The following is a 23,910-nucleotide window of genomic DNA, read 5'->3' as shown; positions in this document are numbered from 1 at the left end:
CTAAGTTAACAAATATTGTTGTAAATGTGGTAAAAGGTGACGTTAAAAAATTCACAACACTTTTTTAAACAATGTTTGAAGCTAAATGTGGCAAAATGTTGGTGTTATTTTCAGCGTGAGCCACTTTACAAACGGCACCCCATATAAGTGCGTTCACACTGAGAAGTATGGAAAAATGCAGTGCACTATGAGTACCCAGATGGTGCGTTCAAAACGGTCAAGAAGTTGAGTGTGGAACTATGGACACTTCTCGCACTCAATGGTCGCCATCTTGGCTACGTAGCGGAAGGGGAGGGACCACTTTTCAAACTGGAAATAGCGGCCGAGGACTGTGCGACTGTGAACGTCGCTGCATTGTACAAGTACATGTGTTTTTTACACTAAGCACCACTATACTGTTGTCGGATATAAGCCAGCAGTATGTTTATTGGGTTAATTTAGCAGTCTAATGATTTGGTACCGCGAACGATTATGTGAATGCTAATGCTAGTTTGCTAACTAGCTAATTTGCGGTCGTCATTTCCGGTGAGTGCACAACGGCCGTGTTTGGTTTGAGACAACACTACCCTGTCGAAATTCGCACTCTACATAGTGCACATGGTATACTACATAGAAGTGTACTCACGAAAGTATGTGATTTGAGACGCAGCAATGGACTACAACAGGGTCAGCTAAGGTGTCAAAATCTACATTAACCTCAACTGTCACTGCTGCAAATAATGTAGAGCAATAGTTCCCAACTGGTGGGTCGTGGTTCCATTCTGAATGGACCGCAAGTGACTCACAAACATGTTAAGTTTGCAAAAAACACACTTTATTTTTAAGTACAGTGAATTTCTGGCACAGAGATTTTAGTCTGAAGTGCTATTTCCTGCTGTAGAGTGAGTGAATAACGGACAGCTATTTGACAGAGACAGCAAACTAGTTCGACAACATGGCCAAACGCAAGTATGACGCTGATTGTATTAAACTGTGTGGACCTTGAACAAATGACTAAGGAGAAATCTGGACCCCGTGGCTGGACCAGTTGGGAGCCACTGATGTAGAGGATACCCTGAAATAGGGTCGGTGTCATCCCTATCCTCAGATACTAGTGCAAACATCCCAAGGGTCTATCCTTAAATATGAAAGTATCTCTTCAAACACTAAGAAGAAAAGTCAGAAAGATGAAGTTTGATTTAATAATATACTTGGACATCACAATTCTCTGAGATTTTCTACTTTTTATGATATGGGGAGATTATGATTGCATGGACCAGTGAAGCATTGGCAAAGTTTATCCAAGTTTAATCCCCTTTGGGTCAGATGGACGCGACCAGGTGGAGTACAAATGTGTTTAGGGCAGAAGGAGGAGGAAAAAGACAATGGAATATACAATACAAGATGAAGACTAAGGGAAAGTTAGCAAAAACACTACTTTTTGCTCCACAGTGTTTGCCGCTAACCCATCTCTGGTTAGCTACAGCAGACTGTACTCTCAGGTTGCTCCATCATTATTTTGTTACTGCTGTCCTCTTTTCGTTCATGTTAGCGAGTGTGTGCCACAGCTTTCTTGTCACTGCAAAACTGCAGTCTTCTCAGCAAAGTTTTAATTTATGTGCACAGAAATATTAGCCCTTTATCCAGATTTATATGTTGAAAGAGTCTTTAAAACTCAGTTTCCATAATGAAATCATGAGCTGTAACACACACTGGACACAAAGTCATTTGCAAAAGCAGGATCCTGTGAATAATGTTGTGTTATTTTCCATCAACGCCGGTTTAATCAATAATACTTCTCCACTGAAAACATAAAGAAAATGCTAAATTGATTTAAAAAGGGCACGTGGAGTGCAAAACAAATAGGCAAGCATCTTCTACTGTAGAGATCTATAATTTGGATTTTGTTTTCATCAGTCTCTGCTCTTCATAATTGATCCAGCTCTATATTGGCTCACTCTCTATAGGTTCAGTCCAGGGGACAGCGGGAGTTCACACTCATCAATGCAGCTGCTTCAATTATGGCCGCACAGTAATGAAATCTTGTTCTCCTGCTTGGAGGTTGCCCTGTGCCCCTGCATCATGTTATCTGTGTTGGCTCCAATTTACAATATTTGCTTTTGAACTAAAGTACATTGTACTTGTGGTTTAATCCAGAATTAACAGCCCCATATCCTATTTTCCTGCTTTACACACTTAAAGAAGTATTTCACTGTCTGAAAGGTGGTCTTTGTGATAAAACTGGGCGGTTTACGCAATGGAAAGATGCAAATACTTTTGAAACTGGTGCAACATGACCAGATGAAACAGATAAAAAGGGCCGTTGCATTCACTTTTGCTAAAGAGAGAGAAACCCTGCAACTACCAGGATGCTCAGCGCCACATCCGACCAATAAACACTGTTGTGGGTGACATAATGCAAGCTAGGCCATATGACACAAGAAACAATATGGCAGCTGGCTGGTACCAAACAAACAAGTTTAACAGTAAGCTAAAATATGTTTCTAAGACCATTTTAGGTTCTTTATTTGCACAATTAAAAAATACACATGAAACATAACAAATGATGACAAGACGGTGCAGGGAGAGGCAAAAAAACACGGTGGGCTTATTAGAAGCCTCCACCTTATAATAATATTACAACAGAAACACAAAACATCAAAACATGAAAAATTAGTAAGAATTAATAGTGACTAACAATAATAATATGAAAATTTTAGGTGAGTAAACCCTAGTTCACATTACACGATTATCACCCTGATTTTGCGTCGCAGAGACTATCGTAATCTTTTGAGTGTTCATACCTTTCGACGTGTGTTTCTGTCAGCGGGAGTCTCGCCAACTGCACTACGACCTGTGTGTGCACACCATAAGATTTCTCCACCGAGCCCTCGCCGACAGAGCCCCAGATAATGCAATGACGTCACCAAACTTGGAGACGACACATCGTAAAGGCATGGATATTCTTTATTATCCTGGGTCCAAGCACAACGCGCTCCCCGTGATCCTGTGGACGCCGCCATTGTTGTTGTTGCTTGCCGGCCAGCTTGTCAGTGTTGCCACATCTTGAGAGAGAAACAAGCAACTAGGGCTATGGAAACAAGCCCAAAAGAAGCGACTATCATGCGTTTAAATAACTTAATAGACGGATATATATATATGTAGAGAAAGGTGACGTTTAGACAGCAAGCCCAAATAAGCAACTCCACTTTAGAAACAAGCCCAAAGTTGAGGCTAATAAGCGGACCTGGCAACCCTACGGCTTGTCCTCCTCACATTTCTTCCGTCCTCCTGCGTGCTGACGTGGGACGTATCCCGTCTCTCATTGGCTGATACTCTTTGTCAGTCGTGTCAGACTTCTCCAGTTATCTAGCATGCCAGATATCCAGTCCCAGTCACAGACGAGGGGGCGACTTGCTCGTAGGCTTGTTCACACAAGTGATCTCTCCTCTGTTTTTACAATACAGGAAACAGTATGACACTCACTTCCAGTTTACTAATTCTTGTATTACAGCTAAACAGGGCCCTGAAAAATGTTTTGGAGGACATTTTACGCGATAAAAAAGCAGCACAGTTACAGAATCGTGGTTCATGTTTGATCAGCACTGCCTAGTTTTACTGTTTAATCTGAGTTCAGTCCGAGTGCGAGAGAGAGGGAGCTGCTTCTATACTCTTTGTGTCTGTGGTGGCAGGCATACGGAAATGGGGAAGGACAATCTGTAGTTTGAGTAACAGCCCTGGGGCCAGCGAAGTCTGCAGATTCAAGGTGGGAGACAAGCAGGGAGATCTGGGTACTTTTAAGGGCTCATTTATGCTCCCTTTACGTATGAAAATGTATATGTCCGTTTCAAACGATGTTACCGTCACTGCCCACATACTTCCATGCGCCCTTTACGTTGGCATGGATGATAACCAATATATCCACCAGGGGGCAGCCCAGCGTCAAAAGTTTATGACAACAACAAACTCAAAAACAAACATGGCGACTGCGGAGGAGATATTGATAATGTACCTCTTGCATAAAAGACAAAAACAGGGGCAGCGTTGTAGGAGGCGGTGGTCCGTGAGGCCGTTAAATACATTGCGACTGGAGGACGGAGAATTCTTTTCTCTAGTACTGCCGATGAGAGAAATTGAATTATTATTTCTTCTTTGTGTCTCACTAGAGCTACGTATCGGGTAGTGACAGCAACACTGCCCCCACGGTTCCTGGTGGTACTGCTCCGTTTGGCTCGTATCCGTAAGCTTTATGGAAACGTGCAGAAATACGGATGAAATGAACGCAGAGCACGGACAGAAGGCTCCGTCCGTATCCGGATCCATATTTAATGTTGAGCATAAATGAGCCCTAAGATGGAGGGAAGTTTACCACAGTTCATTATCACATACTACCCAAGTTGTTATGACACAAAGCTGGTTAGAAATCATCAAAGTGTCCCTTTAAACAGCGAAAATCATGATGTTTTGTTTGCAGGTCCAGATAATTGAATACAAAGGAGTTATGTACCTAGTGACAGAATCATATCAGCTCATGTTTCTGACTTTGACTCAGTCATTTCAAACTTACTAACAAAATAAAAAGAAAGAACAAATTTGAAATAACATCTATCCTTGACATCACTTCTTTCTCTCTGTACTTGTAAAAAAAAAATTTTTTCAAGAGTAATCAGAACATTCATATAATAGATTGATGGCCTTGTAAAAAAAAAAAGTTGAAGTATCAACTTGCTGTTTTGTCCATGTAGTCCACACAACAGAGAGGCAAAGCAGAGCAGGAGGTAAAGGGAAACAGTTAAATGATGCAAAATGGAAGTAACAGAGTTTGTGATTAAGGAGGAGAAGGCTAGTGCTGCATTCAAACTGCACATGGAAGCACTGTGAAGCATGCTGATTTTCTGTGGAGCTCTGCCTGCTTGCTTTCGGCAGCCATGTTAAGCGATTGGGCTGTTTACACTGGACGTGGTGCAGCGCTGAGTGCCCAGGCCAGCGAGCGATTTGCAGCAATAGTTTCAGCAACTGGTCTATTTTTTTCCGCAAGCTTCAAGCAAATGTGGCAAGAAAGCACACTGAGAACGTCTTGTAATTGATATAAAGTGTGTATTAATTATGATATGAATGATCTGATGAATATGCACCGCTGTTTAGTCTAAACACAGAGCGAGAGACATGAGCAGAGCCACACACACACATAATCATAGACACAGAGACAGAGCTCTACATGTGATTTAACAAGAGCAGAGAGCATAATCGCTTACTGACCGTCACGGAGAAATGCGCTTCTGGTGTGAACAGCCAGGCGTCTGCTGACAGGCGGCTGCATGACAATTAACAAATCGAAGCACTTCAGCGTCCAGTGTAAACCCAGCGTAAGGTTAATCATGACAGGTAATCTGGAAACCTTGTACAGCATGAACTACCCACTCACACCTAAAGACACTCTGTACTCCTCTCGCCTCTTAGCAGCGATGAACTTAGAACTGATGCTGACTGGCAGAGCATTGCTGTGGTCATAACCAACAAATTTAAGGCACTCTAGCTGAAACATACAGGGTGCAGACATTATGACATGACAACATATAATCTACTCTTACGTTAATGCATGTTGATTCATATTCCCGATTCTAATGAAGCAAGGATCGTAAGTGTTTCTGCCTGATTTCCTTCACCCAAGAAACCAGACACACTTCAAATGTTGTACGTCTGTTATGAATTTGTTATTGCCAAGCGATAATTCTGTCTGATTGGATAGGTGCTGGCTTCTGATGGGTTCAAGCAATGAAAAATTGGGTTTTTCTTTGATAGCTTGGATGATACTTTCTGACTTAATGAAGAGAAGTGGATTCACTTATTTATGCAAATCGAATTACACCCATCTCGAAAGAAATCAAGCTGCCAACTTAACAGACTGCTTAATGACCCCTCGCTGATCACCTACTTACAGGGAAATTTGGTGCATTTTGTAAAAACTGGCCGAACTGGTTGAATGGTTGGAGAGGAGCAGAAATACCGGAGCGCAATGCCTGCTATGAAGCCCATGTATGGAGAATGGGGACAGGAACACACAGCTTTCCTCCGCCGATGGAAAATTAAATTTATATAAACTATATAATAGTTTGTCACCATGTTCTTCTGCAACATATGTGTCTAAAAGATGCTATTTGGTATGCTTTCAGACCTTAATATGTTAGGAAAATGTTAACAGAATGCAAGTTTTGAAACAAATCACATTGTAATATTGTCTGAGAAAGCTAATGGGATATCAGCACATGAAACTGTGACTCTTAAGTTTTAATGCCTGTCAATGTCGGTGCTTAAAAAATAGTTACGTGTGCTATAAAAGTGCAAATGCTCTCCCAAGGTTGTCTTATAACTCTGAAATGTGATCCGTCTTGAGCGTGCGTGTGAGATAAAGACAACGAACGGAGATTATACAGACAGAGGCAGAGAAATTAGAGATGTTGGGGGAAATTAAGCAGAAGAGGGCGGAGAGAGATGGAAAGACATCAGGACAGAGAGGAAAGTGAAGGGGAAGAGCAAAGGGAGGACAATTACATGCAGACAGAGGGGGACTGTGGCGAAATCTAACAGATCCAGCCGCTCAGTGGAACCTTAAAAATACTGACTCAGTTCCCCAGGGGATGAGAGATGGCAACGGCTCACCTCCTGAGAGGGCAAAAGTACTAGGCCCTCAGCTCACAAGGTCCCAAAGGGGAAGTCAACACAGAATGGTTAATTATGTGGCACTCATTTTCATAATTAGAGCTTGTAACATCAGATTTTGTCCCCTGGCTCCTGTGAATACCCGATGGCTACTCTGTTCTGCAAAAAGTGACAAGCTTTAAAAGTGGTTTTATCAAATATTCGCGTTTTCAAAGATGAATTATTTCAACAAAAAATGTCCCCGCACTGACAGATGCCTGTGTTCGCTGTGAGGAATCCTGTTTTGCAATTTGAAGCTTAATGTATGTGCGAGCATCCATCCATCTGTGTCCAGTTCAGTGACATATTTGTGTCATTTTTTGCAGCGTGTCTAGCAGAACGGACAGGGCGTGTGTGCTGCAGGGACTCTGCTGTCAACCCTTTGCCCTCCTCTGTTCTGTACCGCCTGCACTGGAGGAATAATTGGCACATTAAATTATTTATAACAGCCAGGGCACATTATCATAAATATTCACTTGACGTTTTGCTTAGATCAACAGTCAGAACCCAGGGCTCCGGATGTGACTTCATGACATCTCGTATGTGTGTGTGAGTGCATGGATATGTGTGTATGCATTTTGAGTGCCCAAGGGCTGATTGATGGACAGTATTTACAAACAAAGCGCCCTTCCGTCAGTCAACATAACTGAATGCAGACAGCATGGAAATGTCAGGCTCATGCACAGACACAGATGTGCACGTGAGCGCACATATCCGCAGTGGGTATGGAAATGTCAGCCGCACTCAGACTGGGCACACTCACTTGTGAACATGCGAGCACACAAAGGACTCGGCAGTGCGGCGCCCTCGTCAGTCTGCTGTTGTAACAAGTGCCTCTAACGAACCTGTCACTGTTCTCGCCTGAGACGAGACAATAATGACATGATAAAGTAGAGCTGCTGATAACAGGTCTATTAGCATCTATTAATGCCATTTGGCCACAGACACCGAGGCCTTCGTCAGACTCGGACTGACTACACCTCAGCTGTACAGACACGATGGCAGCTATTGTGCCACTGTGCAATGAATATCAAATGCTGTGTGTGTGCTTCAGTGGCAGAATTTAATTTTATCCCTATAATAACACTGTGTAAAAAGGTTAAACTGCATTTTCTTTGCATCATCTAACAGAGTTTAAACAAAAGACTGTGACACCGCCAACTGTTTTCTTATGCACACAGCATTTTTTTGGACGTGTTATCTGCCTGCCAAAGTTTGCTTTTTGTGAATGCAGCACAGACTGTAGAATGATAGAAAGAAAACAAAGTAAGCAAGCATCAGCCATATGGTTTCTGAGGGAAGATTTAAAGCTGTATACCAATGCTATCATTGGGTTTACTGCTCGCCTTTATCTTTGACAGATAGGGGTGGCAGAAAATCCACCCTCAGGCAAAAGGTATGAGGACTGTGGTTGAAGCTGAGGTGGCACAAGCAGGTAGAGTCCATGATTAGTGAGTGCGATTCATATCTGCCAATCTTGTAAATGACACCTGTAAACCAACTGCTTATTAAGCCTTACTATTTTTCTTTCCCATCAAAATTTTTGTATGTTACAAGAAGTGGCATACAGGTTGTGATGCTGACTAAGCTAAGCATTCCTTACAGTTACTACAGAAAAGGATTTAGGGGGAATAATTAGTTTAGAAGAGTAGATATTCAGAGTTTCTAATCTGCACGTAAAGTCAAAGGAACATCTCTATTTTGCACATTTATCACACTGAAACACACTTTCACAAAAACATGTAACTTTATCTTTTGAATTTCCTGTGCATGTCTGCACTAGATCAAAATGTGAATTTGAACACAATTGCCCGTTATATACAATATGTATGGTTTTTGTTAGTCAAAGAACACTCAAGCATTTATGGACAAACCTGACAAAAGCCCAAGAGAGTACTAACAAACCCGGGGACTTTGTTTCAATGACCTGAAGTTCGTTAGCTTCATTAGTCCAAAAAATATCCCGCTGAACCAAAAGCCCATTTCTCTGACCTCCGCCCATTGCTCCTAAGTCCTGTTTTTCCAAAAACAGACACTCCCTGCAGGGTGTGGTGAATGTGTGGTTGGGTTTAGACACAAAAACAATGAGTTATGATTCGGAAAAGATCCTGCTTTGGCTTAACACACCCACATTTGGTGACACTAAAGTCGTTTGAAAAGCATTGATGGGTCGGGGAAAAACACCTGCGTCTGGTGGCTCAAACGACACTTGAAATGCACACTGCTTGCAGTTAGCTTCAGTTTTCCAGAGAAATTGGACTTTTAAGCAATGGGTTTGTTTTTAGGATACTGAGCTGGGGAAATGGGCTTCGATCCAATGTGACATTTTTTGGACTTTGGAATTTTGGGCCATCAGAACTGTGGCATGGCACCCAACCCGAACTCTACACACTTACTGTTTTTCTTTTGTCAAAACCCAACCCATGCCCAACGCAGGTAATGTACTGAAGCACTGAGCTTGTCCCTGTCAAGCTATAGCTGTTATCATGGTTACAGCTTGCCTATACTGCGTTTACACCCATAGTACCTTGTAAGTGACAATCAAAAGGCTCTGTTTTCTGTAAGCTATAGGTAGATTGTTTTAACACACACATTACGCAATGTCATCTGCAGTTATAAAATTTGAGTGTTACTATTGGCATCTGTTAAATGTTTGTGTCCATTAACTCTTCTTGAACTGTAAAGTTATTGTGGAAGAAGATGACAGCATCCACCGTTGATGGCTTCAGCACTGTCCTCCTCTACTTGGACTGTCCTCCAGCAATGCTAGATTTCCAGTTGCTGTTACTGCTGTTAGCTGGAATTGGCCAGAATTTCCCAAGCAAGAACACCGAGCTAAGGGTAGCATCACGTGACAAATTTTGTATGACATCCTCCATCATTAGTTAGCTAACATTAGCTCACATAAATAGTTAGGGGCTTAAGTTTTGAGTGTTGTCACTTGTTCAGCGTCCCAGCACTGGACAGCAAGTTGTCCCCACCACAGAGCCAAACCCAACCCAAACCCTGAACATCATGTGTAAACAGTTGTCCAAACCCATGCCAATCCATTGGGTAACATCAGTCAGGGATCAATACTAATGCACACATTAGCCCACATACACACAGTTATGCATGAGAAAATCAATAACATATAATCCAGACACAACGATAATAAATAAATGTGGTATTTGATACAACATAATAGGTTTCAATAACTGTACCTTCAACAGTTAAGGGAGGGTGATATCTACCCATCTACCTTCCTACATACTGTACATATATCCCATGAGGTGGTAGATCAGCTCTAAAAGGCAGTATGCAAATTCTGTTCCATTCCCTCTGTGAATTTCCATTTCAGTTATCAAGCAGTTAGACGGTGAAAAGCACACTTAAGTTGTGCTTTACGGCAAACAGGCAAGGAATAACCTGGGGAAATGACAGCAATCTAGACGGTAATTACTAGTCTTCGATTGCATTGGCGTTGACAGCAGTTAGAGATGAAAAGCCAAGAAAGGAGAGCCGATGACGGGAGGGGGAAACATGTCAATACATTCTGTATTCTCTATTAAAATGTAGAGATACATGAGAAAATAGACCTGATGGTTTCAAAGCACACTGACAGGAACAAACAATCTTTTCTGAACCAGATCATTCGAAAAATATGCAGAGAAGGCAAGATTACCATAGCTATTCAGTATTCAGGATGATACATGCGCTGTGGCAGATTGGTCTCAGTCACAGCACAGGGGGGCGACGCCTTGCTCCCCACTTCCAACTGGTCACTGTGAAATGTCATTAGGCTCTCAGTGGCGGGTGGAAATAGTCATAGTTGAAATTTGGGTCGGGTTTGTATTAATAGGCATTATTTACACCAGAGTTCAAGGAGTAATTTGTGCAAAGAGATTGGGACAGAAAACAGCAGAACATTTTAAGTTATTGTGAGTAGGGTGAACTGAATGTCACTATTTAACATTCAAAGTGTCTATTGAGGTTTGTGAAGGAAGCTTTGAATGTCTGCTGTCAAATTTTGTGATGTCATAACAAGGGCTGTCAAACAATTAAAAGATGTAATCAAATTAATTACATGCTCTGTGATTAATTCATCGAAATTAATCACATGCAGCAACTTTTACTGTGAAAGAATTTCAAAATTTCAGTTCGAATGAATTTTGGCAGATGTGTCGTCTTAAATCTGCTGGATTTTGGACACAATTGTCCCCCGTCCTCTACCACTGAAGCTGGTCTGCAGTCCATTGCAATCTATTTTGCAAGGGAGTTAGTTGGTCGGTCACAGTTGGACTTACTAAGTTTGCGTCTGGTCCCCGATTCCAGTGTGGCTTGACGAGGCTGGCTGCTAGCTCAGACCTCCAGGCCTGCTGCTTTGTGTTGAGGTGATATTTCAGGCTGGCAAGTACTACGATGGTATGAACATTCCTTACTGCAGGAAATGCAGAGAACGGTGCCTCATTCACCAGCTCCATCTGGGCGATTTTAAAAAGTAAATGTTCCATTCACAGGGCCTAGCATTGTCGTCTCGTCTGCCTCCATCATGTGACAAAGCCACTGTGGCCTTCAGTGACACATCGGGTCAAAGGGCACCAGGGAAAAAGATTAATCAGCAAAGCGTATTTTTTCTGTGATTAATTAATCTAAAATAACATGTTATTTTGACAGCCGTAGTCATATATTTGTAAAAGAAATCTTCAAAAATCCTTACACAAAATCCCCAATTTATATAATGGTAAATGGACCTGCATTTGTATAGTGGCTTTCTTGTCATCTGTGCTTTTTACACTATGAGTCACATTCACCCATTCACACACTGGTGGCCGAGGCTACCATACAAGGTGCCTTCACACACTGGTGGCCGAGGCTACCATACAAGGTGCCAACTGCTACTACTTTTTTTTAACACACTCACACACCAATGGAGCAGCCATCGGGAGCAATTTGGGGTTCAGTATCTTGCTCAAGGATACTTCGACTTCGATACTGCGGACTGGAGGAGCCGGGGATCCTACCGCTGATCTTCCGATTGGTGGACGACCCGCTCTACCTGTGAGCCACAGCCGTCCCATCACGTGATTTATTGGATCAAAAGAGGGTTTTTTTTTTTTTTTTTTTAATCAAGTAAACTTTAATTAATGAGTAAATCTGATTTATAGTGCTGTTAAACTGCTGCTCGACCACCCTGCCAGGTGATTATCCTGACCAGGATAGGATATCCTGACCAAGTGGATGTCCTGCTAATATAACCCAACTAGTTTCTGGCATGGGAGCTGCAACTGTGCAGAATTAATCTAATATAAAGCTGCACAGCATTTGAATGTTGATTTAGAATTTGAGTGTTGGTGTAATGAAAGAGGTTTCCAATCTTTGAAATAGTCAGTACAACTCTAATTGTAAGTCTGTGGAAGTTATTTAGTTGAAAGATGGGTTGAAATTCAGTTTAATGCAATCGTGTAACCCTAATTTTAAGTATTGAAATTTTGAAGATTGGCATAATTGTTACAAGATGAAGATGTCTTACTGCCATGAGTATAAGGCAATTCCATGAGAGCATTTTTGACTGGCCCAGCAAAACACCGAGAATGGTGTGGTTACTAGAGTCAATGTGAACAGCATAATATTACAGTACATTTGGATGGTGGAAATATGCAAAACATAAGCAGCAATTCACCAGCATAAGGTAAGGGAAAGGTTGCTGAGGTCGAAATGTATGTGAACATCATTATATACAATATGAAGAAGTGGTAAAGCTCAAACACAATCACAGGGATTTTACTCAAACATTATGTGAAGGCCTCTTTCTAGCTCTCTCTCTCATATTTGCTGCTCTCTAGTTCCCTCCAGTTGTCTGTCTAAGATTGCCAAAAGGTCCGTCAGAGTTGGTTGGCTGCAGCTGGAGAGGGAGTGGTCTAAAGACATAAATTGGCCTCCGTCCTAGGAGTTCCTCCTCTTTTTGCTGAGCCGCCAAGACAAACACCACATGGCTTTTACCGTAGATCAGTTTGGTTTGGGTTATTTTGCTTTATTTCTACCACCCTCACTTCACTCATCCACACATACTTCAAACGACTGATGCCAATATTCCCATATTTTATTGAGCTGCTATGCTTAGTTTAATAAGCTCCTTTTGGTAACTTTCATTTAGGTGTGGAGTCTCTCCTTTGTTGCAAGTCCTGAGCCAGGTTTTTAACATTTGTGATAAAAACAGAGAGGATAAATGGTCAGCAATATCTGAGCAGACACACAAAAGGTCAGCAGCAAATGGGGTTAAAGTTTAAATCATTTGCACTTTCACTGCAGCCGCAAGGTGTAAAATCTGAGCGGTGTGCTTTGCCCAAAGTAGCAGAGCCTCAAGGTTTGGTGTGATTGCTCTCTCCGATGGAAAACAATGGCTTGTGCTCATGCAGAGCGTTTCCTAGTGATCATGTGTTAACAGCTTGTTAAAGAAATAAATACAATGGGGAAAAAGGGGATTATTTTGAGGAGCTGTCAGCTTATGCAATCATTTAAACACATTAATCAGGCTATTGTCATGCTTGCTGTATTTTTGTGCATGTGTACATAGAGCCAGATCACATGGCGTGCGCTAATCTGTTCAATTCAAACAGTGAGATAGTTGATCTGTTTGTGTATTTGAATGAGTCTTGCTGTCTTTTAGCTGTGTGTGGGTGCACGTTTGTGTGTATGTGTGTGCCCGTGGGTGCGAGGATAAACCGAGGAGTGCCAAAGCATAACTGACTGTTGATCTGTTTGTATGGTGTGCGTGCAGTCGTACAAACCATTAGTTTTGCTTAGCAGCTGTGTGTGTCTTCGAATCTAAATCGTGGAGGAAAGGAATCCATTAAGCTGTTTAACTCTGTCTGAGTGTGTGAGTGTGCGTGTGTCCGTGGTTGAACCCATTAACTGAATAAATCATCCAGTATGATTGCGGTGTCAAATGGGCTTGCTGAACCATTTCTGCTTTGCCCAGCAGTCCTTGTCCCTTTTTTTAAAAGTCATGACACACTTGCACAGGACCCCAAACTCCCAGCCACAGTTAATTATTGATCGGTTGGAAATGTCGCTTCAATCCTCCCACATCTGCATAACTGTGGATGTACAAAACACAAACAGATGCCGGCCAGTGAGCAAATTAAATGCCATATGCTGATTTCATTAGATATAATTGAAGTTGCTACAATCATTTTTGTACATCTGGCAGCAGCGGAGGGGGGTGAATAAGAAAAGCATCCTTCCAGTGAAAGGCCCATGTTCATTCTCCTGTGTCAGAACTCAGCCTGTTTAAGTGTCCTTGAGCAAGGCGTTAAATCCTTCACTGCCCCAGGGTTGTACTGACCTTTTTTGAAGTCACCCTGGGTGAAATAATAAATAAAATAATTAAAAAAAACATGTGCACAAATGTACAAATGTATGAGTTTGCATTTACGATGGTAATCTTGAGAGCCGTTTAACTAGTTATTGAAGAATTTTCGAGACCCAGATGTAGGAGCATTTAATGGAGCTTAATTAAGAAGAATTAGAGATAAGCAGTACAGTGAATCACTTTGTATGCCATGCTATTTCAGAGGGTTTTTCTCAGTTGGGAGTACTTCACCCTTTGCTGGATCTACAAGGTTCACTACATGCCCATAGTAGGTTTTTCCTTACACAGATTCTATCTGGTATTGGATCCTACACCAGAAACTATGCTTCCTTAAGTGGCTAAATGCTTTATCTCTAAGGTCACATCCAATGCATACTGATGGCCAACATACATGAGACATGGATGTAGAGCGACACATCTGCTGTATGATTGCCCATAACAGCGGGTGTCCATTTTAATCAACTGAGGCTGCTACACTGACCACAGAAGGTGATGCGTGGGTCAGAACAGGCCAGTGTGATCCGCCCAATCTGTAGACATATGCGCTGATCAATAACCCGAACACACCCACAAACCTGAAAACTGGAGCCTAAAGTTTCTGGTAATGACCATGGCTAATAGCCTACTTGCTACTGGCTGGACTGGCTATGATTTCCAGGAAACATAACAATGTAAAATGTTTGTTTTCAGAGTAACCTTGTAAGTGTTTTTAGATTTCACATTCAAATAAATCAAATCAATGCATCCTGTAGTTGCAACGATCCAGTTAATCAGTACCAGTTAATACAGCCTAGCTTACAAACCCTGCATAACCAACTGCATCATCACCTGGCAAAACTCCATACACATAGTGACGCTGGAACTCAACCACATGCTACAAAGATGGAGTCGATGTAACAAGTAAGCAACCCCGCTCCCCCCTGCCTACACAACGTGATGCATCTATACCCCATGTAGTTAGACCAGGGGTCAGCAACCTGCAGCTCCAGCGCTACTTGTGGCTCTTTAGTTCCTCTCCAGAGGCTCCCTGTGGCTTTGACAGAAAATTATATGTTAATCAATAACTGCCATTTTTTTTAACATCTTAATTTTCACTTATTGTTGTCGGCTTGAAGTGATTCTTACATTCTTCAACTGCACAAATGCGTAGCCTATACACAGATTTAAGATTTAGTAATTATCAGTAATAATTTTAGTTGATCAAATGTGCGTCATCCGTCTGGCCTGGCACCATTTCCTCTACAAACATCACTAGTGTTGGCTACAGTAGTCTAAACTCTTCCTCATTGGGCTAGCTGTGGATTCCAAATCAAAAAAGGGAAAAGTCTCAGGGCAAAATTGAGCATTTGTGGGCAAATTCGTTTGCTTTCATTGGCAATGCTGCAAAGTTAAAGTACCAAATAATGACAAATAGCCCACTGCAGAATAGTCACCTTGTTCTTAAACTCATTAATGAATGCTCATCTAGATATATTAGTTATGCTGATAGGCTAAATTTGACTTAAAAGGCTGTGTTACCTTTATTATGAGGCTCAAATATGTCTCGCGGCTCCAGACAGATTTTTTTTCCTTTGTTGGCCAAAAAAGGCCCTTTTGATAGTTAAGGTTGCTGACCCCTGAGTTAGGCCATGAGGGGAGCCAAGGAATCCTGTTGCATCTTTAACAGATATCAGCGTATTTCACATAACCTTGGTTACCTTGGAGACAGAGCCAGTCCAGCTTTATCAGACTGCACCGACCAGTCATCCCTAGCAGACAGAGACTTGAACTACTGCACTGAAAGAGAGAGGCCATGACCCTGTGCCGCACTTTTACGTTTGCAACCGACCCCGACATGAGTCAGAGCAACACTGTGTCACATTCCCTTTAGCCTAAAGGAGGAGAAATCCCTTCACAGCATTAAAGCATCCAATTTTTTGCACAGCATTTAGTCTAACAAGGCCGGTGGTGTGGTATAAGACCCCCCCAACCAAGAATTTCCTCTACCTCATCCTACTCACTCACTTCTCGGTTCATATGCAGCTGCCTTTTAGCAAAGCCTCGGGGCAGTGGAAGTTTCCCGGTTTGCTTCCTATTAAGAAGACAGCACCTACAGGCTGGGGGACACACCAGGGGATTTTCCACACTGATTTCCACCAGATTTGCCCCTCTTGACACTCACAGGAGAGATTGCATTTGGAGGCGATGGTGATGATTGGCAAAGATTATCTTGGTAGTGTGAAGGGGTTCACTGATTCAGTCTCACCCAATCTGGTTGGATTAGATTGATCTGAGCTGCTTCACTGATAACATAATAGATATTTATGAACTGACATCTGATTGAGTCCAGTGGTGTGTCGGGTGTGTAGATTTATACCAAGAGTAGAGACTCGTGGCCAATGTGAGCAAGGTGATGAGATGAGATGCATACCTACTACTACTGATGAATACTCCTTTATAATATGTTGTATTTTCTGGGAAGCCATGTGTTATATTAAAAAAAGCATGACTTCACCCAGATTCCAGTTGTATCATTCATTTTTAACGTTATATTAGGCTGTTTGTCATTGCACTTTGAATTAATCTGCAAATAGATGGGTGACTCACATTAAGTTGTGCATCCTTATGGCCCAAATACATGGGGCATGGGCGTGGTACGACCCGTCTGCTGCAGCAGAAGACTGTAGCTGCTGCACTGACTACGGAAGCCACGCTTGCCTGAATGGGCATCGCACGGCATACACTACTTTCACGCCGGTCTTTTTTTCTGTGTGCAGCTCTGTGGCAATAAATAGATAAAAACTACATGGAACTGCTTAAAAAACAAGTACAGTCACTTTGAAAGTGATGAAAATGAATACCTCAGAGTGACAGATGCAAAGTGATGCAGCACAGTAACCTTGTGAGTGGTTTTAGATTTCACATTAAAATAAATCAAATCAATGCATCCTGTAGTTGAAAACAATTCAGTTAATTAATTCAGTACCAGTTAATGTAGCATACACGTCCAAACCCTGCATAACCAACTGCATTACCTATTGGCAGAACTCAATATGCACTCAGTGCAGCTGGCACACAACCACATGCTACAAAGACAGAGTGTGTGCGGCAGGTAAAAATCCCTGCACCACCCCGCCTCCATGACGTGTTGCATCCTTTCCTGATGCATTTTGCTGTTAGTCAGGACAATTTACCTTAATTACATTAATAGACCTAGTTCCCTTTTGTGTATGATTCTGTGCCCACAAAAGGATCTAACTGTCATATTGTCTTCATTGTGGTGTAGTCATTATGAAATATAATAATAAAAAAAAAATCAAACCACTATGACAAAGAGCTCGCTGGAATGAAGCCAACTGACAGCAATTCATAACACAGTGGAAAAGTCAGGGACTGGCTGAGAATATAGTGCACTGCACACCGCAGCTCCTTCATTAGTTCTGTTGTCATATATTGGCAAAACAATACCTTACATTACCCTGTCTGACGGGTTCTCACTTTTTGAATTGATGGCAGTGGGATCACATCATTTCTGCTTAGTTCATTTTAAAGGAATTGTACCTCGCACCTCAAGGTGTTGTCACTATATGCTCATTCTAAGATTCAAACCGTACTTAAAATGAATACCTGTCACTTGAAAATCTGTATTAGGCTACCTGCCTACAGCTGTGTGGGTATTGAGAAGACTGATGCACTGTTAGCATCGGAGGTGATGTAGTCACGTTGAAGGCTGCTCCCTCTGTCTCCATGACAATTTAATTAGAGTCAGTCACGACTTTTACATAATGTGTTTTGAGTCAGCTGACTGTGCTCTGAGGGAGACTTTTACACACCTCACTTTGCATCGTGACAATCACAACTCATATTTTCACAGCAGGAATATCATGTACACTTAAGCAATAAGTAACTTGTTAAAATGGAAAATAGTGCCGGACTGCAGATAGATTAGAGGCTCATGTGCTTTGCAGATGTCACTGTAGGACGTGCTGTTTTTTCATCTAATAAGCTATGACTTACTCACTTAGGAGACCTCCCAGTCAGTAGTTTTTTGAAGTGAAATAAAGTGGACACAGGCCCTGTTTTCTATGAATACATATATATTTTCTCCTCTTAGTCCCCCTTTTGAAATTGCTTTCAGGAACCCCAGCCCAGCTCTGATCTCAAATCATGCTGTTACCCTTTGGCAAGACATCAGGACCGTTAAAGTTTCCTGGTTCGATTCCTATTAAGAACTCAGTCCGGGGATCCTTTCACACCAGACTTCACAGCCACACAAGGTCACACACACACACACAGAGCTATCTGCCAAGATATACTTCCTGGTGGTGGTTCAATGCCATCGATGAGCTTGGCACTGAGATTGGGCCAGCCAATACCCTGCTGCCCACTGGCTTTCACAAACACACACAAATACGCTAGCCTCCCATCGGTTCTATTTCACTCTGACGATATTGCAAAGCTTGTCTGTCTTTGTGCAGAGGTGGAAATACATTTATGGGGGAGGAATGGGCACAGGCTGAAAGACTTACAGTACATAGGGGAAAATGTGAATGAAGCAGAAGTGAAATATGATTTAGATAAAAATGTAGCAATGACATAGGGGTGACAATTCCACTAGTGAAGACCCCTAGAGAAAGCAGAGAGACAAGCAGAGAGCGAAACTAAGATAAGCAGAGCAAAACCATTGCTCCTGTTTACCTGGGTGATTTTTTTTTTTCTCCCTTGGATTTCCCTCAGGAAAGCCTGCTGCCAAGGAAAAACTAGAACTATGGTATTTACCACAGGAAAGACCGAGATAGAAGTCGACAATGGTAAGAATCAGGAATGCGTTTAATCAGAGGATAGTGATTTCTGCAGCTGTGGGGGATGGATCTGTGTGAGCCGTTTGTCAGATCACAGGCTTATGAATTCTAACTCTGTGGGGAAATAAGAGCGATGAGGTGGCTGTTGTGCCACAGGCGGCACCGCATGGAAATGTATGATGATGGTGCATGTGTCACCGCTGCAGCTTTCATATAATAGCACACAACAGAATACAGGCGAGCAATACAAGCATCGTAAGTCATTTTTGGAAAGGATTCTTTTTTTGTTGTTGTTGTATGACTCTGCCTTGCTTGTTTGATTGGTACAGTGTGGTGGTGAATGGACACACAGAGTTGGACAGCACAGGTTTGTGTTGGCAGATATTTTGGCTCTCTGATGCCAGTTGCGTTCGTCAGTGTGGCTTCTGTGAGAGTAGCTCCACCGTGCAATGTCATTGAGAGCATTGTGACATAATGTGGCAGGTCACATGATGACCATACCACTTCCCTTTCACTTACACACAATATATATATCTTCAAAAACTAACTTAACAGCCCCTGGAAATCAGACCTATGCTGACCTCCAGGGGTTTAACTTTTGACCTTACCACAGTGAAGTACAGGTGGATGCCAGGACTCCAGTGACATCACTGTTGGCTGTGGTCAGAGGTGAAGCTTTCAAACAGAGAGGGCACCAACACGCTGCTCCTCAGCCTGGTGCTAAAGCTACTCTTTAAGGGCTCCTTTATGCTCAACCTCAGAGACATATATGGACACGGACATCGCCTTCTGTCTGTGCTCTGCATTAATGTCATACGTATTTGTGCACGTTTTCTGGAAGCATACAGATACCGAAAAAATTGAGGAGAACCACTGGAAATTGTGGGTGCAGTTCAAGCAAGACATAACCACAGGACACAACAAAGACATTTTAAAAATAGCATAAAGGATGAATCTGTAGCACAACGAAAAGAATTGTCTGTCCACATGCTGCAGTGTAGTTCATGGCCTCACAGACTGACGTATACAATGCTGCCTCTATTAGAAATCAACATATAAATGGAGTATAAATGAGCCTTAAGACTGGAATAACTTTTTTTTGTATTTATTTATCTGGAATTTGGTTGAGCCATCTATTTTATGTATAATCCTTTCCATATGAAACGTGTCTGCCAAGATAGATTTGCATAGGTGTTCATGCATCCGTGTGTATGTATTACACTTCAGGTAACTTGTGTTACAATCCTTTGTCCTTTTCTATGGCTGATTAACAAAACTGATATATTGTACAACTTTCCTGGTTACTCTTTATTTTATGGGTGCATAATTTCGCTATGATTTCCCAAGAAGCTTCCTTCAAAAGACTGTAATTTGGGACTTCATTTATGGAAAACATATATTGAATGGTATTCTTGCAATGGCACTGAATACAGTAAAGGACTCTCACTCAAGGTAGCAAGTGATATGAATTAATGAATTAGAAGAGTATCAGTTGAATGCTGTCTCTACTTTTCCTTTAATTAATACCAAATTATATCACCAGAAAACCTCTTGGTAACAATTAGGACCTTATTCAAAAGCTGGACCCATAAAACCCATAAAATAAAGTTTGTTCATTAATTAGTTTAAAGTTATAAATTCCCTGTCATCACATCTCTGTTTCTTTTCTCTTTGCTTTGGCAGGATGATTCCATCCACCAGCAATGACTTCCTGGTTCGGGACCTCGCCGCTGGACGCAACTACGACCTTTGCGTCCTGGCTGTGTTTGATGATGTCATCACATCACTGACTGCAACCCGTCCTCTGGGCTGTCTGTCATTCACCACAGACACAGAGTTCAGCCAGTGCCAAGCATTGCACAGCCACTTCCTGGGTGGCACAATGATCATCATCATTGGAGGGATTATTGTTGCATCTGTGCTGGTTTTTATTATCATCTTAATGATACGATACAAGGTTTACAGCCACCAAGGGGCAGGCCACGGAAAAGCAGCCATCGCGGCGACAGCGCCAAGACCACAGAGCAATGGACAAGGAGGAGGCGGACAGGTCCAAGTTCTCCCTCGCTCTGCCTCAAAAATGCCTGACAGTCAGGACGACCAAGCGCTGGCGCCGTCCAGGGCCATGTCGCCTAGCAACACTCTGAGAGACACTGTGGCATTGGTCGAGGAGGAGAGCAGTGGACGGAGCATAATGACAAGGACTGACTCCTTGGCCAATGAGGAGTTGCTCTCGCCCACCAAGGCCCGCTTCTCCTCCAGGGTGGCCATTGAGATGAAAAGCAGACCACCATCTGTCGCCAAAGAGCCCACCTCCCCCAAGGAACTGGCAGGTAGTGGAGAGACAGATATGGAGATAGACATAGAGGAGGCGAGCAGCAGAGCAAGAAGGAAGTATTGCAGAGAGGTGGAAAGAAATACAAAAAGAAGTTGACGTAGGAAGAGCAGGGAATTACCAAGCAGAGAGAGCAAAAAAAAAAAAAAAATACAGTCCAACAGAAAGAGATGGAGGATGAGAAATAGACAATGTGCAATTGAGGGTGTGAAATTGAGCAAGATAATAACGGAGAGTGGAACAGTGAGAAACTGAGTGAGTGTGAACGAGAGAATGAATAAGAGAGATGCCATCCTCATGGATTGGGAGGATACTAGTAAGAGAGACAGAGGGGGAAACAAATGTTTTATCTGTAGAGCTGGGGTAGCATCTGACGTTGTAGTTAACTCTGCTGACAAAACAGATCACAGTACCTCTCACTCCGTATTAGAAAGGTTTTATGGTTTTTCATCTCATGAAACAAAAAACCCTGAATTTACCTCCCTACGGTGGAGTGGAATTAACCTATAACATCACATCATCCAAGCTCGTTGATATTTGTTTTCTGCTGTTGTCAATTACCAAGCCTTATTTCTTAACAACGGAGGATACATGTTAGGTAAGAAGTGTTAAGAAGTTAAAGAAACTACAGAGTTTATTTTGTTTGCCTTAGTGAGTTGTACAAGATGCTATGAAACAGCACTTTTTGGGCCTTTTTTCTCATGCATGGCAAGACTGTGTCGGCAGCTTAAGAAATCTTTGGGAGTTGGAGTTAGAGGAAAGAGGGATTTAGTAATGCAGGTGGGATCACCCATCGCACCTCAGCTAACATTATTCCAGTTGGCGTTCCTTATGTGTCCTCCATTAGGGTGCTACAAACTATTAGACTTTAAGCACCCCGAGAAGGCTTGTTTGCCATTAAGAATGACACAACCAGAGCACTAAAGAGTGAAGAAGGAAAGTTACTTCAGTGCAAATTTGAAGCCATTGAAAGTTGGCTAAAGTTCAATACCGAATTGGAAGAAATCCAAGACCCTAATTCCCCCTTTATAAAAAATGCCGTCATGAGAACTTAAAATGCGCAATTTTTTTGCAGTCTTTATCACATCTGTGTGCCTTTCTTGGCAGAACAAAAAAATTGTTACACAGTGTAAAAGACGCTGTAAAGTCTCTGAAGGGGCTTACAAAAGCAACAAGCATCACACATTAGCTTACACGCTCTGATAAGTGTCTACTCTGTGAATATTCTATTTATTTATTTTTTCTTAACTTCCCTAATAAAAAAATAAAATAAAATAAAAATCAGTTAACATGCATTTTGACATCACTGTAAGCTGTTCAGGCACTCTCTCCATAAAGCTAAACCTTTACTACAGTATATGTATGAATGTTTAGACAGCTGTATACACTCACAGTTCAGATTTTGCCCCCCAGGGTGTTCTCAATGTAAATCCATACAACTTGCTTTAGATTCAGCAGCAGCATAATCGAACCCCCCCAAGGGGTAACAAAGCCAAATCCGGCAGACACAGAGAACTTAGAGGGAATATAGTGTACATAATGCACAAGGCAACTGATGCAACTATTGTTAATGTACATGCCGTGATATAAGAAGCTGTAAGGAGAGAGCATTGTGGTAGTGGAGCAAGATAATCAGCATGACCAGTAAAAGCAAAGTGTTGGGGGTAAGGGGCTAACCAGTGATAGCAGTAAACAGGAAAAGCACTCAGCAAGTACTTTAAATTATAGTCATACAGAGTATTTACAAAGGTCTTCACGTGGGTTGGGTCACTGACTAATAAGCCGAACATCGTAACTTAAAAGCCCTCATCTGTCCATCCATCCACAACAGCGCCAGGGCGCATGCATGTTTGCGTTGATGCTAATGGCATAAAATTGCGTGCTTAAACACTAACAATTCTAATTTATCTAACAGTTGAACTACAAGCTGCCAGATGGGCAAATTTGTACCTATTTTAGCGACTAAATAAACCCGTTTCCACCAAACACTTTCAGTATGGTACCTTTGGAACCAAAAGTAACCCTTCAGACATGGTACATAGACCCTAGATCCTTTTAGCATTTCCCCCACAGACAGTACTCTTTCATGTGGGCAGGGTTGTTGTCACTCACTGCTCCATGCAGCACTCACTGTATTTCCTCCTTTGTCAGTCTGCACCTCATTTAACCTCCACAAAACAGGGCTGGACGTTGACATTTTCAAAACAAAATAGAGCAGCTGCAGTGTTGATGGGTTATTTAAAAATACCAGTTTTGTGCATTTAGTCCTTAAGGCAAGCTCTGGGGTTTAGTGTTGCCAGTGCCAACAGGAATGACGCTCTGCAACACCTTTTCTTTTTCTCAGAATAAGGATTACAATATATGCAGTTCAAATAATCTGGTCAAAATTAATATATATATTCAAACGCTTGAAGATCCACTCATTACTAAAAGTCTGTGTCATCCAAGAGAAACATTAAAAAGTAAGTAATGGCCAGCAGTCAGCCCAGAGAAATATATTATGCTGCAAGATATCCTTTCATTTTATAGTTACAGTTTACTTATATATGTAAAACTCTCCACAGTATGAACAGTGGTTACATGAGCCTTAAACCAGCCACAACTCAGCCCTGAGCAGAGTGACCATCTGCTATTGACCAATCAACAGACTGCAGTGTTCACAGCTCCACCTTTTAGTACCAGATCTGTGTGCTAGGTACCCCAACAGAGGGGGGACCAAAAATGGGGACGGTACAGAACGGTTCCATTGGTACCATCCACAA

At 42.1% G+C, this 23,910-nt stretch overlaps 1 protein-coding gene across 1 annotated transcript in view; it reads left to right on the top strand.

Annotated features, from left to right (window-relative positions):
• zgc:172282 (leucine-rich repeat and fibronectin type III domain-containing protein 1-like protein) overlaps positions 1–23,910 on the top strand; it is a 245,657-nt gene that overhangs the window by 209,481 nt on the left and 12,266 nt on the right. Inside the window, exon 9 of the mRNA XM_050075103.1 lies at positions 20,497–21,146. Coding sequence (XP_049931060.1) covers positions 20,497–21,146 — 650 coding nt within the window. The remainder of the gene's footprint in view (positions 1–20,496; positions 21,147–23,910) is intronic.

This window comes from Epinephelus moara, chromosome 2, assembly GCF_006386435.1.
Source record: "Epinephelus moara isolate mb chromosome 2, YSFRI_EMoa_1.0, whole genome shotgun sequence".
NCBI lineage: Eukaryota > Metazoa > Chordata > Actinopteri > Perciformes > Serranidae > Epinephelus > Epinephelus moara.
The sequence above is the reverse complement of the archived record's forward strand: the minus strand, read 5'-3'. Positions and strand labels throughout refer to the sequence as shown.